Source organism: Gymnodraco acuticeps, unplaced genomic scaffold, assembly GCF_902827175.1.
Source record: "Gymnodraco acuticeps unplaced genomic scaffold, fGymAcu1.1, whole genome shotgun sequence".
Taxonomy (NCBI): Eukaryota; Metazoa; Chordata; class Actinopteri; order Perciformes; family Bathydraconidae; genus Gymnodraco; species Gymnodraco acuticeps.
The window spans coordinates 1,603,735-1,620,105 of NW_022991168.1; the positions used below are offsets into that span (position 1 = coordinate 1,603,735).

Sequence of the window (16,371 nt, forward strand, 5' to 3'; positions counted from 1 at the left end):
TATAGAAGTATCAGTGGATGAATGCTTGCATGATATGATCAAGGGGAGTACCCATAGAGTCCAGTAGAGGGCTCCGCCTGTGTTTATATAACAAGGGTTACCATACGTAACCCCTCGTTTTGGTGCATGTAAATGGTCTGCAAAGGCTAAAATCCCAAAGTTCCCTCCAGAGGGAGTTTCTCTCCCACACAACCCCCTGCCTCCATTGGACTCCCCTTTGTACTAAGGTGACATCACTATGTAACACTCTCACTTATATTGGCTAGCATTCCAACACGCTACAACACGTGATAGGCTAAAGATTGGGACATCTCTAAGCGGTGGACCAATCACAACAGAGCCAGCCAGCTAACCAATTAAGGCAGACTAGGCTCTGGTTTAACATTAAGGCATTGAAGCATGTCACAGAAGAGGCACAAAATACAAATTTGATCCGGAACATTTGCAGAATATGTCCTCTACACATTTTGGACCTTAAGTGTGATTTCTTTTTAAACAATAGTTTGGATAATCTACCTTTTTAGACTATATTATATATATAGTATTATCATTTGTGTGAGCCATGTTCACACTCATATGAGAAGCAGACTTTAATAATTCACAGGAACATTATTACGGTATGTTCAACATAAGCGGCAGACTGAGGAAGTGAGAGGTCACCCTCTCTGGAAGCAGATCAGAGATGAAAAGCAGCAGCAGGAGACACTTCCCGCAGACTTCCTCATCCACTCTCTCAGAGGACTGTCACTTCAGAAGGTTCTCTGTTGACACGGGGAAAAAACTTTCCCCTCATATGAGGAGAACTTTTCTGACACTCCTCATGGTGACAGCACCTCTGCGACCAACTTACAACTAATTCAGTTGAAATCCACTGGCTTCAGTTGAGGAAATTAGCAAGTGACAATGTATGCTCGGGGCACACTGTAGACTAAATTAATTGATTGCACAGGAACCTAATGCAATATCCCTGTAACAAACACTAACTGACTGCGTGCTTTTGTAATGTTTCTGTAAGAGGAGGTAATGCTCCGTCATTGTGGTCATTTTAAAGCGATTTCACACAAGTTTCATTGGATTTAATCATGATGTAAACAAAAGAAAATAAACTGTTGTAGGGCATTTCTTTTTAAGGTAAATCCAAAAATGGACAAAAGTTGGATTGTTGACACCCGCTGTAATGACACCTAGCTGACGTTATTCTTCTAGGCCAACCTTGAATATAGCATAACAAAAAATAAAGGGATTCCTCTGTTGGATTTTGGAGTATCGCAGAAAATACGATCTTGGACAAACACATGTTTAGAATACTTATAAGTTTTGTTCAGCAGGATAATCTCAACATATTTATACCACTTGATAATAGTTGAAACGTAAATGGAATTTGCAAGAAGAAAAATGCAAACGAAATACATCACGGTTGCATGACTTCATGTCAACTCTGCTAAGCTAAAGAGGGCTAATGTTCGGTATAATGACGTTTAGACTTTTACCAGTGGTGACATTGACATTCAATAATCGTTGACTTTGTGATGAAGGGACCCAGAAGTCCAGGTTTATGACTCATTCCTGCACCACTATTGTATGCATAACTTTAGCCCTTAACAAAATGTGACCCGCTCTATCGAAATCAGTCGGAAGTCGCAATGGCTCATTTAAAAATAAACCTGGATTTGCGTAAAAAAATTTTTTTCGGGGTTCGGGTGTTTTGAATGATTTTAAATAAACAAAGTCTTGGCTTTTATTTCCAAAATCACACAATAAATACATTTTTGAAGCTTGTAAAGGGAAGATGACACCTCTCACTCGCCACTCTGCTGTTCTGCAGCGCCGCCCCCCCTCCCTCCGGCTGAAATTATGAATGTAAGGCGTATAGTAATCATAGATAACACGGCAGGGTCCGTTACAGTTTGTTTTCATCTGATTTCAATTAAACAACGTTTTGGCTTTCAGAATATTAAACTTGTTTCGGCAAATTCAGATGATAAATACAACTTTGAAGCTTGTAACTTGACGTCACAGCAGGCATAACAAGAGCCTGTGTTTTCTCATGAGTGTTTTCTCCGGGAAACAAACACAATACACACATACAAACACACACACACACACACACACACACACACACACGCTCGCAAGCATCCCCCAGACCAGTAATCCAAACGAAAATACTTTGATAATTTGCTCCAATAATCAATCAGATCAATGGATTCCAGAGAAGAGGAAACTTTGAAGGCCTTTTTCTCAAAATGATGACTCTGTGACAGTCATTATATAATGTCACATATTTTGCTTGATATCATTAGAAAGCTAGGAATCTCCTCTTTCCAACAGTGTATTTTACATTACATTACATTGCATTTAGCTGACGCTTTTATCCAAAGCGACTTACAATAAGTGCATTCGACCAAGAAGATACAAACTTGAAGAAAACAGAATCTGTAAAAGAAAAGTACATCTGGGGGGTATACTACGAAGCAGGATTTTCGCTTAGCCGGCTAAATTCAGAGGAAACTCCGGCTTTCCGGTCCTACGAAGCTGGTTCTCTTTTTAGCGGGCTAGATCTCCATTGGTAACTTATGCTTAGCGGCTAACCTGGGGGGTATACTACGAATCTAGTTCAACCTATCCTGGATATGTTTTGAGTTATCCGGTTGACTTAATCCAAAACAAAGCCGCTCTCGCTAAACTGTCCTACAACGCTGGCTATCAACTCGTTCGCTCAAGCCAGCCATGTCCTATCTAGTGAGGTGCGCGTTCACATAAAAGGGGTGGTATCTGGAGCATTCGACCAATCACAAACATGGAGAAGCGTACTGACAGCGCAGCGTCATACTTCCTGAATGAAAAGTTAACTATAATATTAGACATATGAAGAAGTTAAACTTTAAACATCCATGACTTAAACACTTTATCCAGGATAAAAGCCACATAGCTGCACCTGCAAGGTGAATACAGCTGGTAAAAGAAAAAGTGTTTGAATGCGTACATTAACAGGTTTATGATATCACTGCCCCGTCCAAGACACGATCTGACTTTAATTACATTTGACTCGAGTGTTTCGTCAACTTAATGTGTTGCTTAAAATAACACTTCTGCATACAGTATGCGACACTGTGAGTGTTGCACGGCCAGATACGGCTCGGCTGACTCAGATAAGGAGATATATGATACATTATGTGATATGATGTGATATGAATGATAATGGGACACATCGACGTCTGCACTCACAGTGCCGCTGACTGTAGGCTACGTAATGTTACTTTGATCCGGTTACTTATGTTGTGGCAGATATTTAATTAAGCTTTCTTAACATAATAGTATAATAGTTATAATAGTCCGATTGCTCTGAAGATGGGAGGTGATATTCTATTCATTTTCACGTTCACACAGTCGGTGATTTTGGCCGGCCGTCTTTCATGCAACCGCAGTTTAAACTGTTTTCCTCCGCACACTGAGCTCTGATTGGTCAGCAGGCGTGGTGCTTTCGCTGGGTTGATCTCTTATCCTGGAACATATCCTGCTTCGGAGCACAGACTAGGTTCCAGGATAAGTCACCATGGAGATCTAGCCTGCTAAAAAGTGAACCAGCTTCGTAGTACCGGAAATCCCAGAAGTTATCTTGCTAAACGAAAATCCTGCTTCGTAGTATACCCCCCTGGTCGGGACCAGGTTAGGTTGCAGGCTAAGAGATAAACTCAGTGAGAGCACCGCCTGCTGACCAATCAGACCTCAGTGTGCGGAGTTTAAAGCGATCAAGTCATATTACAGGAGAAAGGAAATACAGAAAAGCTGCCGTTGCAGAAAAGACGGCAGGCAAAAATCACCGACTGTGTGAACGTGAAAATGAATAGAATATCACCTCCATCTTCAGAGCAATCTGACTATTATAACATTAGCGTTAAGAAAGCATACTTAAATATCTGCCACAACATAAGTACACTGAGTGCAGACGTCGATGTGTCCCATTATCATTCATATCACATCATATCACATCATAATGTATCATATATCTCCTTATATGAGTCAGCTTCTTGAGCCGTATCTGGCCGTGTAACACTCAGTGTCACATACTGTATGCAGAAGTATTATTTTAAGCAACACATTAAGTTGACGAAACACTCGAGACAAATGTAATTAAAGTCAGATCGTGTTTTAGACGGGGCAGTGATATCATAAACCTGTTAATGTACGCATTCAAACACTTGTTCTTTTGCCAGCTGTATTCACCTTGCAGGTGCAGCTATGTGGCTTTGATCCTGGATCAAGTTTTTAAGTCATGGATGTTTAAAGTTTAACTTCTTCATTTTTGACTAGTATTAAAGTTCACTTTTCATTCAGGAAGTATGACGCTGCGCTGTCAGTGCGCTTGTCCATGTTTGTGATTGGTCGAATGCTCCAAATACCACCCCTTTCATGTGAACGCGCACCTAACTAGATAGGACACAGCTGGCTTGAGCGGTCCACTTCATAACCAGCGTCGTAGTACAGTTTAGCGAGAGCGCGTATGTTTTGGATTAGGCCAACCGGCTAACTCAAACATATCCAGGTTAGGTTGAACCAGCTTCGTAGTATAGGCCCCAGGTTTCATAGAGCCAAAACATTTCAAGTGCTACTCAACTGGCTATAGATAAGCCAGTCCTTTATAATATAAGTGCTCTGTTAGTAATTCTATCGCTCGAAGTGGAGTCGAAAGAGATGACTTTTTAGTCTGCGCCGGAAGATGTGTAAGCTTTCTGCTGTGCTGATGTCAATGGGGAGCTCATTCCACCATTTTGGAGCCAGGATAGCAAACCCACGTGTTTTTGCCGTGTTCTTGGGTCCCCCTCGCAGTGCTGGTGCAGCGAGCCGTTTGGCTGATGCAGAGCGGAGTGCACGTGCTGGGGTGTACAGTTTAACCATGTCCTGGATTTAGGAAGGGCCAGATCCATTCACAGCATGGTACGCAAGTACCATTGTCTTGAAGTGGATTCTAGCAGTTACTGGAAGCCAGTGGAGGGAGCGGAGGAGCGGCGTGGGAACATTTAGGAAGGTTGAAGACCAGACTTGCCGCTGCATTCTGGATGAGCTGCAGAGGTCGGATGGCACATGCAGGTAGACCAGCCAGGAGGGAGTTGCAGTAGTCTAGGCCAGGGGTTCCCAACCCCCTGTCCGCAGACCGGTACCGGAGGTGTTACTGCCGGGCCGCGAAATAGCGGTGAGTTTATCATAATATTTGCAGAATTATAAATATATAAAAATATTTTATCAAAAAAAAAATTCTATTTTTTATTTTATTTTCTCACCAGTCATATTATTTCATCCAAAACATCCAAAATAAATCAAAATTGGTTAGCATAAGGTCTCAGCCTCTCGTGCGCAGAGAAAGATACCGGTGCGCCAATAGGAAGTGGAGCACACAGGAGACAACCGTTTCATCGCAGACTGTTATGTTTACGTGGGGAAATGGCAGTGCATACATTATTTGAGATATATTTCGAACTCGGACTTCATTTTAAGGACATTGCGGCCAGGGGTGTATATCAATGTGGTCCTAATTGTATTTTATTATTTGTAAAACCTCCTTCACTTCATGAAATGGCTGCAGCATCAGGAGGCAGCCTCTGAGAAGTGCAGCACCAGCGCGTACACCAGAGTTCCCGTTAGCCGGTAATTACCGGACTACGACCGGTAAAATATGCTGAAGACCGGCAAATCTAAATCTCTCCGGTCAAAGTGTCCGTTCAAAAAAAAAAATCCGTTTAGCGCAATACCACATCAGTTGCGCAACTTGCGCCATTTATGTGACAGACAAAAGAGTATGTGACATACAAGAATAGTCAATTCTAATGTCTAACACTTAATGTGGAGAAAGAGATCCTGTATGGGTTGATTGTGCGTTGATCTGTTGGTAATGCCTCGGGGTTCCGGTGGGCTAAACTAATGCATAATGCTGCGCTATACTTTGCGGCCTCACCCGGTTGCATAGCGACACTTATTGTTTAGGTGTCTTTTAATAAGCAGGTAGTCATATCATTAGCTAGAACTAGCTGGATCTGATCGATATGGACATAAACGCGAGTGAAGTCTAATCTGACGGGAGAGAGAGATCAGCTGCTGCTGACGAGTCGACACGCAGCTCTGCATGATCACAGAACAAAACACACACCAGGTTAGAATAGATATGTTTAGTTTTACTGTCGGGTCACTCATTACTGATCCGCGAGCTGCATGATACTGACGGGCTGTCAGGAGAGGGAGAGAGCGCTCCGTTTATTATTCCCGTGTTATTATAATTACTGAACACTTTTGAATAATGTAGTTAATCTACTATAATTAGTTTGTTTAATATCGAATCATATCAATTTGTTTTAAAGCACAATAAATAACAAAGAAGACCTTTGACCGGCTCTTTTCTCATTTTGTCCGGAAGATTTCAACTTTAACGGACATGTTGACCGGCGAAAACATATTCTAACGGGAACTCTGGTGTACACACCGCCTTCACTGTGTTCCCCACTACAGGCTGCTACGTTTCAACCACACACACCTCGACACACACACACATCGAACGGCCCGATTATTCCCCCTATTACTCGTTGTATGAAGGAAATGTCCGGTCACAAAGGCGCATGATGTGTGTGTGTGTTCGGTGTGTTTGTGTGTGTCCAACAACGTCATTTGTTTTCAAATGACCATGAACAGTAATTTACACACATCTTGCCAACTCCACAGGTATGTGGTGTTCTCAAAATAAATTAGTTTAATCTTAATCTCGATGTAGTGCTAAATGCTGTCGGAGTGCACAGGAACGAACGCCCCGGTATGACGTTATTATGGCTGGCAAACAAGCCCAGGGGTCTCACTGACATTTCAGTTATATCAATGTGGTCCTAATTTGTTTTAATTGTATCCTGGTTTTAAACTTTGTTAATATGTTTTGGATGCATATTGTTCTATTATTTGTTCAGGCTGTTACATACAATTAGCCACTGTTGCCACCTATATTAGGCTATATTATATTAATATTTGTAAAGCGGTCCTAATTTTTTGTTTGAATTGTATCCTGGTTTTAAACGTTGTTAATATGTTTTGGATGTATATTGGTATTTCTTCAGGCTGTTAAATACAATTAGCCTCTGTTGCCACCTGCTGGTGAGTAAATATGCAAATCAGTTAAAATTGACAACCGGTCCGCACATTTTTTTTAATGTATCTGCCGGTCCTTGGCACAATAAAGGTTAGGAACCCCTGGTCTAGGCGTGAGATGACGAGAGCCTGGACCAGAAGTTGCGTCACTTTCTGGGTCAGGAGGGGACGTATCCTCCTGATGTTGTAAAGCGTGTATCTGCAGCAGCGGGTTGTAGCAGCGATGTTTGCAGTGAAGGACAGTTTGTTATCTAGGGTCACACCCAGATTCCTTGCAGTCTGAGTCAGGGAAACAACAGAGGGGCCGATGTTTATTGTTAGGTCCCGGAAGAAAAAGCAGTTCAGTCTTGTCAAGGTTGAGCTTGAGGTGGTGATCAGACATCCACTGAGAGATGTCAGCTAGACAAGCAGAGATGCGTGCGATGACCTGGGTCTCTGAGCGGGGGAAGACAGAATTAATTGGGTGTTGATTGATTGATTGAAAAGTTTATTAACAGCTTGTATATTGGGTACAGTACAGTACAGCTCAAAACATACAATTGTTAAGGGGATGCAGACCAGAGAAAGACTTTCGTCTTGTTTACATCAGGGTCCCCCATTTCCCATTCATCATGTCATTTAAGACATATAAGACATACAGATGGCTTATTTACAATTTACATACAGGTGGTTTTTTACATACAGATTGCTTATTTACAATTTTCATTTTAGATTTCGTTCTAATACATCCTAACCGGACATTTAAGACATACCAAGTCTACAGATATACAGTTAGTAACAGAGTCTAAAATGCGAGTATATACATAGATGGGGGGGGGGGGGGGAAGCTGTCCATTGAACGACAGGTTGAGATTTGTACCATTACCGGGGCCAGTTTTGCAATGCTCTCCCCCGAAGGTGCTCTTTAAGAGAGGTTTTGAAGGTAAGTATAGTTTTACTTTCCTTTACAGTTGTGGGAAGAGCGTTCCACCTTGATGTGGCATAATTGCGAAACGTGTATTCCCCCTTTTTTGTGCCAAATCTGGGTTTCACATGATTTGTGGAGCTCCCTCTGGTGTTATGATCATGGTATTCCTTGACCTTTGGGAAGAATGTTGACATGTACATGGGTACCATAGAGGTGTAGTGGATCTTGTAGACCAGGCCCATTGCAAGTAGCTGTACTCTGTCGTCTACTCTAAGCCATCCTAGGTTGTCAAAGTGGGCAGAGGTGAGGTGGGTTCTAGATGAAAGGTCAAGCAGTAGTCTGACCAGTTTATTTTGCGATGTTTGAAGTTTTATTTTTAGCGCCTTGGAGGTGCTCAGGTGTCGTCAGCGTAGCGATGGTACGAAAAACAATGCGGGCTAATGACCGATCCGAGCGAGTTTGTGTACAGAGAGAAGAGGAGGGGACCAATGACAGAGCCCTGAGGGACCCCTGTAGTTAATTGACAAGGGTCAGTTGTTCTACCTACTGATGTAGAGTTTGGATCATCTCCAAAGCAAACACGGGAGATCGTCTCACCTTAGCTGTTATTCTGATCAAAAGTCGTGTTCAATGGCATTAAAACGATAAAAACGCTGCTGAAGGTTAATCTATAGGTTAATCCAAATTATTAACAATCCATAATTCCATATTTATGTAAAAATCGGAGATTTTATATTAGCTGCTAATGGTAGCCACCAGAGTGTATCGCAGCTTCCGGTTCCGGGGCATTCTGGCTGCGCAGCACTCATTCACCAATGGGTAATGTTTAGATGGATTTTAGGAACTTCCCCTCGATTCTATTGGCTCTAACGGTTAAAAAGAGATGTCAATCATCAACATCGAACGAGGGGGGCTAGAGATATGGAAAATGCACCCAAATGACCCCAGAAGTGTTTTTTTTCCTTCTAAATCTCTCTAAAAAGGTCAAATTTAACTTGTTTTGCATCAATCTTGATACAGGGTACTTATTATATGTTATAGTTTGGATTCCTAAAGCTTTTAGTCTACTATCCCATCATTCAAGGCTGGTTTTCACTATAAGTAATTCAAATTTCAATCTGAATTTACTTAATAAAAACATCTATATTGATTCTGACACTTCTACATTCAACTCACAGATGTAACCTTGCTTTGAGAAAAAACATTATTAATTTACCCCTTTTAGAAGTGACGTTATAGTCATTTGTTCTGGGAATGTCATTTTCGAGCCTGAGACCTGAAAAACAGGTTCAGGGCTCAACAGGTTTTTTTAAACAAGTTTTGTTTTTTGCAGATTTAGTGTGGTCGACAGGAATAATGACTCAGTAGAGGACTGTGAAAACTGAACAAACAGGACAAGATGTTGGAAAACAATGTGTTTTTGGCAAGTAAACAATCTGAGAGAAGTAAAAGATTCAAAACTTCTCTGAAAGACGTATTTTAATGAAGTGAGAGTTGGACTCTGTTGTGCCAAGTTAAATGTATTACCGTTGGTATAGGGTTAGTATAACATCTCTAATATCTGGAGGATCTAAAGCCAAATATATAAATACCTTTACCACATCTCACTGTTTTATATATTGCCCATCATTCTTCATTGTGTCACTGGTGTGCAATGGTGGAAACAAATCAAAAGTTCTGCAGAAGCTGTTTTTGGTTTGTGTGTTCTCCGCAGCGCAGATATTTCACCGCTGACACATGAAGACATGAAAAGAATTTCTTCCTGAGACAGAAACTCGTGAAACTTCTCTCTGTGACAGTTCTTTAAGCCGAGCGCCGCAGAAGCTGGTGATGTTTTTTTTTAACCTTTATGTTACCCTGGTTATGTTTATGGAAATGCTTGCTTGTTTATAGCGATCTATTTTAGAAGCTGTCTGGTGCAACAGTAGCCTTCCACTGCTTGACAGTTTGGGAGATGAAAATGGTGTTGATAGTTTGTACCAATTGTTAGGTAATATTCAAGTGTGTGAATTATTCTGACATATTCTTCTTCTACTGGTGGGCTGTCAGCGGTTGTCCATAAAGAGGCCCAATTATGTTTTTTTAGTTTTCCCTTTGCTGCAGTGTGTTATATAGGTTTGTGTGAGAGGCTGTGGCTCAGTGGACAGTGCGCTGAACTTCGAATGAGGGGGTAGCAAGTTCGAGTCCCACTGCAGTCAGCATGTCGTTGTGTCCCTGAGACACTTCACCCCAAATGGCTCCTGTGGGGATTGCCCACAGTACTGAATGTATGTAAGCGTCTAACAAGTGAAATGTTATATAATGTAATGTGCCTGTAAACTCCTACAGTATCATAATGACATCACTATGTAACACTTGCGCTTTTATTGGCTAGAGCTTCAACAAATTATACGTGATATGCTAAGGTGCGACACATATCCGACACATCTCACATCTGCCAATCAGAGCAGACTGGGCTCTGGTTTCAGACAGAGGTGAAAAGAGGCGCTGCAGCAAAGGCAGTATGAGAAAAATAAAGAGCTTTTTGAACATTAAAGCATGGAGACATGTCACAGGAAAGGAACTAAATACAAATACGAACCTGAAAATGAGAAACATATTGTCTTTAAGAATATTTGTAGTGTTTGTTACTGATATAATTATGAACTCCAGATTAACAGATAATTTTTTTTTTACATTTTGCAACCATTTGCAATTTACACTGCTCCCCGGGCGCCGTTCAAAATGGCAGCACACTGCTCCTAACACTAGGATGGGTCAAATGCAGAGAAACAATTTCCCCACGAGGGATTAATAAAAAGTCCTTCTCATTTAATAGTTAGGGTTCATGTGGTTATTGTGGTGTTTTTTGCTAATAAATGTTTCCGTACAGGCTTGTTAGAATATCTGTTATGAACACATTCTGTTGTTGTCTTGGAACCTATTCTAAAGCGTCAGATAGCTAATTCACACACCTCCAATATCTCTTATGATCAACTTGTAAAAAGAAAAATATGCTATTTCATGTAACATAATGCCTTGATTACAAAGATGCTAAAACATAAATACACCATTGTGTTTCTCATTTATGTGACCAAAACTGAATGTTTTTATATATGCAGTTGGCTGAGGATTTAAATGTATATATAAACATATTGAGTGCCAAACCATCATGCTTTATCCTTTTAGTTTGCTTGTAGTGAATTTGTAAATGCAGTTATCAATGCTTGTTTTTCTCTCCATTATGGACTATTACCTAGAAAGTGTAAAGGATTGCAGATTCTGTGAAAAAAAAATCTACATTGAATTCCTCCCAAAGTCTTCCCAGAGCCTTTAAGCACTTGCTGATTGTGCAGTGATGCAGCTCTAAGCCCTTGTGGACTCAGCAGGACTTTCAGGAGTGTGTAGATCACGGTTTAGCCTGTGTGTGTTAACCATGTGATGTCTGACCTTGCCTTTTGCCCACTGCCCAGTGCAAGGTAAGATATCCTGGTTTCACCCCCCTTTAACCTCAATAAGTGTTATTAGGGGAGTGAAAATGGATGAGGGATCGAGGCTGGAGTAGGTTAGCAGTCGCTGTCCGAGGCACTGAAGATCAGGACTTAGCCCAATAGGTCTTATTGATGTGATCTATCTTTACCTGTCTGTTTGTATTATTCCAGACTGGCTAGCAAAGTGGCTCATTTAAACAAATAATGTATTTTGTATGTAGAGTTTGTTTGTGAGATTGGCAATGCCCCCCCATTGTTGTATGGTTTGTTTGTTGTGGATGCCCTAGATTATAAATGTATTCCCAAACATTGCAGTAGTTTCAATTCAGAGCAGGTCCTGTGTTCAGGAGTAGGAAATGACATGTGATTAAACTTGTTTAGCTCCACTTAGCATTAGCCTGCTGTTAGATACATTAGTTTCATATTAGCATAGTGTTTGTACAAGTTACATATTTTATTTGCCGCTGTCTCCCATTTCTCAATATCTCAAACAAGTTCATGCTCAATTTGTTTAGATTTTTTTTCAAAGCCATTTAAATGACTTGTTAGCTATTTAAACAGCCAGAGGTGTTCCTGGGGCAGCTTGGCCAGACTCTACCTTCCTCCATGGTAAAATAATTGGCAGCTTGCAAACTATGCTTACACAGTAGCTTCCCCAACTGTGTCTGACCATGTATTAAAATACATCCATATCAAGTTAAAGGGGACCTATCATGCAAAATGCACTTTTGTACGTATTTTATACATGCATATGTGTCCCCGGTGTGTCAGGGAACTCACCAAGTGTCAGAAAACACAACCCTCTCTCTTTTGCTCCATACCCAAATATCTAAAAACGGGGCTGCAATGGAGCTGATCCAGACTGATCCAGATTTTAAAATTCTCTGACGTCAGAAACGGGGTGCTCCGCCTATATGGGCAATTCTCCACCTGTCAGGGGAATGTGGGGTTGGGCCACGGCCGGCCATTGCCACTCGAAAGCGCTGGAGACGCTGTAGTACATATGCCAGGCCTGTAAGTGGCGCTGTAGTCTGCCACAAAAGCAGCGAAAAAGACTTCCCTTGCATGGTTGCCATGGTTGCCCTTCTGTTTATTCTCCGCTGTGGCTCTTTTTTCCCTCCCCGAGGCAAGCGTTTGCTCCTGCTGCTGTTATTCAATGCAATCCCACCCACCTCTCCGCCTCTTCCAAGGAACGAGGGGACCGTGCGGCAGAGTTTCAGTTAGATTTTTTTTCGCCGGTCAACATGTCCGTTAAAGTTAAAATCTTCCAGACAAAATTAGAAAAGTGCCGCAAAGGTCTTCTTTGTTATTTATTGAGCTTTAAAACAAATGAATAATGACTCTATATAATCATATATAAGAATAAAACACAGAGGACGGAGATCACTATTTCTCCCTCTCTTCTGAGCCCAGCAGCTGATCTCAAAGCACGCTCCCCTCTCCTGCAGGGGGGCGTGGTCAGCTGCAGCTCACAGAATCAGCCCCTGCAAAAACAGGGCTGGAAAGAGCAAATAGAGCGAAATGAGGCATGGCTAAAATGCAGGATCTTTTTGGTATTTTGAAAAAAAAACTATATTTATATACTTTATATAGGTATGGTCCTACAATATATTGTTCAAATACAGCATGATAGGTCCACTTTATGTTATCCACACCATAACAACCTGATCCCAAGCACAAGATTTATGACTCAAATGTCCTTAAAACCTGTTAAACTAGAACATTGCATTATTCACTACAGTGAATGCTGTTCCTCTCCAGGACTCCAGGATGTGAAATGAAACACTGTCTAGGAGCTTAAATTGCTGACTCAGCTCCAAGGGAGTTTGTGGGTGTTCATATCCGTAATGACTGAACAATGTAGAGCCTGCAGACCCTAGAGGCCGTGTTTAAGAAGGGTGTAATTTCTACACCATGTGGACCGTTACCTCTTTATGTAGAGCCTTTATGCGCTGGGCCAACAAACCTATAACTTGGCCCCTTTTATTTGTTGTTGCAAACTTTAGCCCTTCAATATTGACCCAGGCAAGAGGACTTTTTTCTCAATATATGCTGAGACATTCTCCAGCCCAGAAATCATTCAGTGTGTATGGATGGCACGAGTGTGTGTGTCGAGGAAGAGACTATTTATTAGTTTCATGTCACTTCAAGCGACATCGGTCACCTTATGAACACCAAGCAGCCAAGAAATAAGTCATGATCTGGTGGCTTTCAGTGTCGGAGGCTTTCATCTTTTTCAACGGCCTTATGCACACGCACACACACACACACACACACACACACACACACACACACACACACACACACACACACACACACACACACACACACACACACACATGCAAGCCCACAAGACACAGACTGAGGAATAGGGGAAAATAACTAGGGCATCAAAAGTCCTGGAGGCTTTGAGCTACCATTTTTTTCGCATAATCAGGAGAGAATCTGAAGGAAGAGGGAAAGAATCCTGTAATTAAATTAGTGCATAAAGAAAAACGAGGAGGAGAACACGAGAAAACACAATGCCTGGTCTGTCAGAACACAAGCATCACTCTGAAACCTGATTAAAGTCAATTAAAGAGACGCCTTTGTATTCCTGTTGTCTTCAGAGGAGTTAAAGCACACACACTAACACACATCCTACAGTTCAGCTGGAGTCATCAGGGAGGGGGTCCCTTTGAGAAAGGAGGGGGAGGAGAGAAACAGGGAGAGAGAGAGGTGCATGCATGCTGACAGAAGTTCTTCCTCCCTCTTCCTCCTCTGCTCTTCCATGAGGAGAGAATCGCCCATCCAGTCTGGAGTCGGTGAGGGGGAAAATGCTTTTTCTTCAGGCTATATTGAAAAGAAGGCTGCTGCAGAAAGGTAACGATAAAACTACATCTTTTTTATTTTTTAAGTTGACTATTTGCGCTTAAACTGCTCGGGGCTGCTTTCACATCATCTGCCATCGATCATCGGGTGATTGACAGCTCTTGTTCCCGGTGTTGTGTCGGGCTGCAGGCAGAGAGATGTCCCCTTTAGACAGAGAGATGTCCCCTTCAGACAGAGAGATGTCCCCTTCAGACAGAGAGATGTCCCCTTCAGACAGAGAGATGTCCCCTTCAGACAGAGAGATGTCCCCTTCAGACAGAGAGATGTCCCCTTCAGACAGAGAGATGTCCCCTTCAGACAGAGAGTTCAGGCGGGCTTTTCTCACTTCATGGTGACGGACAGCGCAGGATGTGTTGGCAGTGATCCAGACACATCAAGTGTTTTGGATCAGAGGGCGATCTTTTACCCATCCGTTTAGGTTCATGTCAGCAGCTTCAATAACTCTTTTTACTGGGTCATCCATCCCACCTCTATCCACGAATACATAAAGTCTTTTATTTGCATTTTTAACATGATGAATATCAACACGTGAATGCCTTGTTTATCTTTTCGTGCTCTTTGGTCACCTCAACATTGCTTTTTGAGCTTTTATCGACACACCACTACGAGTCCTAACAGGGATTGTAGTGTGTGCTTGTTATTCAATGATATTGTTTATAATTACATTTATGTGCTAAATGCTCATTCTAATCATGTTTTGCAAAGGTCTTTGAATGCCCTTTGTGATTTATATAATTTCTTCGCTAAATTACGGCGACATTATGGCATTAAATGGATAGATTGCATGTTATAAAATAGTCCTTATTGGGGAATATGGTGCTCCAAAGTAACTTAATTACCAAATGCCGATCTAGTTATGTGTTTTATATCGAATCTGGGTTGTTTTAATTCGGGTTTAAAACGATATTGCGGCGATGTTGGAGTTTTGAAATGGTATTTTTTGGGGGAATTGCGTCTTTTTATAGTTACATTTCCATAAAGGCACTTGTTTTTTCGGTGTGTTTGCATGTTGGACTGCTATGAGAGGTGTAGTGTCGATTAAAAATGTCCTTATAGGAGATCTTACTATGTTTTTTTATCCCTTTCCTATCATTTATTTTGCACATATATCTCTCTCACGCTGTTTTTATGCTCCATGGTTTCTGTGGCGCTCCTCCAGCCGCCTCTGCTTGTGTTTGTAGAAGAGATGAGCAGTTCTCTTCCCTCTCCCTCTTCTGCTGATTTATTAATGAATTTGGGGATCTAATACTTTGAAGTGATGCCTGGAGACGCAGTGGAGAAGTTGGCAAATGGGGACAAACCGCCTCCTATCGTCTGTTAGTGCGCACTGCAGCCCTCTGTGGGATTAGCATAATAAAAACTTACATTTCTAGAGCAAATGCGAGTTAAAATGGCCTTTATTGCCACTCAGGGTAGGACATAAACAACTGTCATGTTTACTTTGTCAATTTATATCATAATGTAATGTGTGTCACAGATCAGTAGCATCATTTCTGTAAACCAGAAGATTTGGAGCAATTTATCACAGTTTAGAGAACAAATCTGACATGTGACATTCACTGTCTACAGTCAAATGTGTGAATTCTAAGATTGCTTCATATGTTCTCACTTTCATATGAATGTAGTATGTGTGTTATGGAGAGGACTCTCTTCTGTGACATTTAGGAAATGCTCTCTCCTCGATTGAGTGAGGCGAAGGAGCTTCACCAAAGATCAGTGGCATTATAGTGAAAATGTTAAAGTTCAGCCATGACTGTATTTGGAGAATGTATCTCCTGCACATGCAGACAGAGCTGTGCAGTGCAGCATTCATTTGGAATGTTCTGATTTAAATATGGCACGCAAAATAAAGCAAACAATATTTTAAATGTTTGGACCAAAAAATACTTTTTTCTTAATTCCACAGAAATTAGGTTGAGATAAATAAATGTGTGGATTACCAGAATTCAAATCAGTATTATTGGAGAAAAACAGAAAGAGTGTAATTCATGTAATTATTCA

The 16,371-nt window shown here is 41.4% G+C and overlaps 1 protein-coding gene across 8 annotated transcripts in view; it reads left to right on the plus strand.

Moving 5' to 3' along the window:
• Positions 1 to 16,371, plus strand: part of LOC117560669 (glutamate receptor-interacting protein 2-like) — a 522,557-nt gene that overhangs the window by 302,561 nt on the left and 203,625 nt on the right. The window contains exon 1 of one of the 8 annotated variants that reach the window (XM_034237612.1): positions 14,235 to 14,361. The exons of 6 other annotated variants lie outside the window; for them this stretch is intronic. In XM_034237612.1, the coding sequence (XP_034093503.1) occupies positions 14,316 to 14,361 (46 nt within the window). In that variant the 5' untranslated portion in view covers positions 14,235 to 14,315. Of the gene's footprint in view, positions 1 to 14,234; positions 14,362 to 16,371 lie in introns of those variants that run through there. One more of the 8 variants, XM_034237611.1, reaches the window with a different exon arrangement.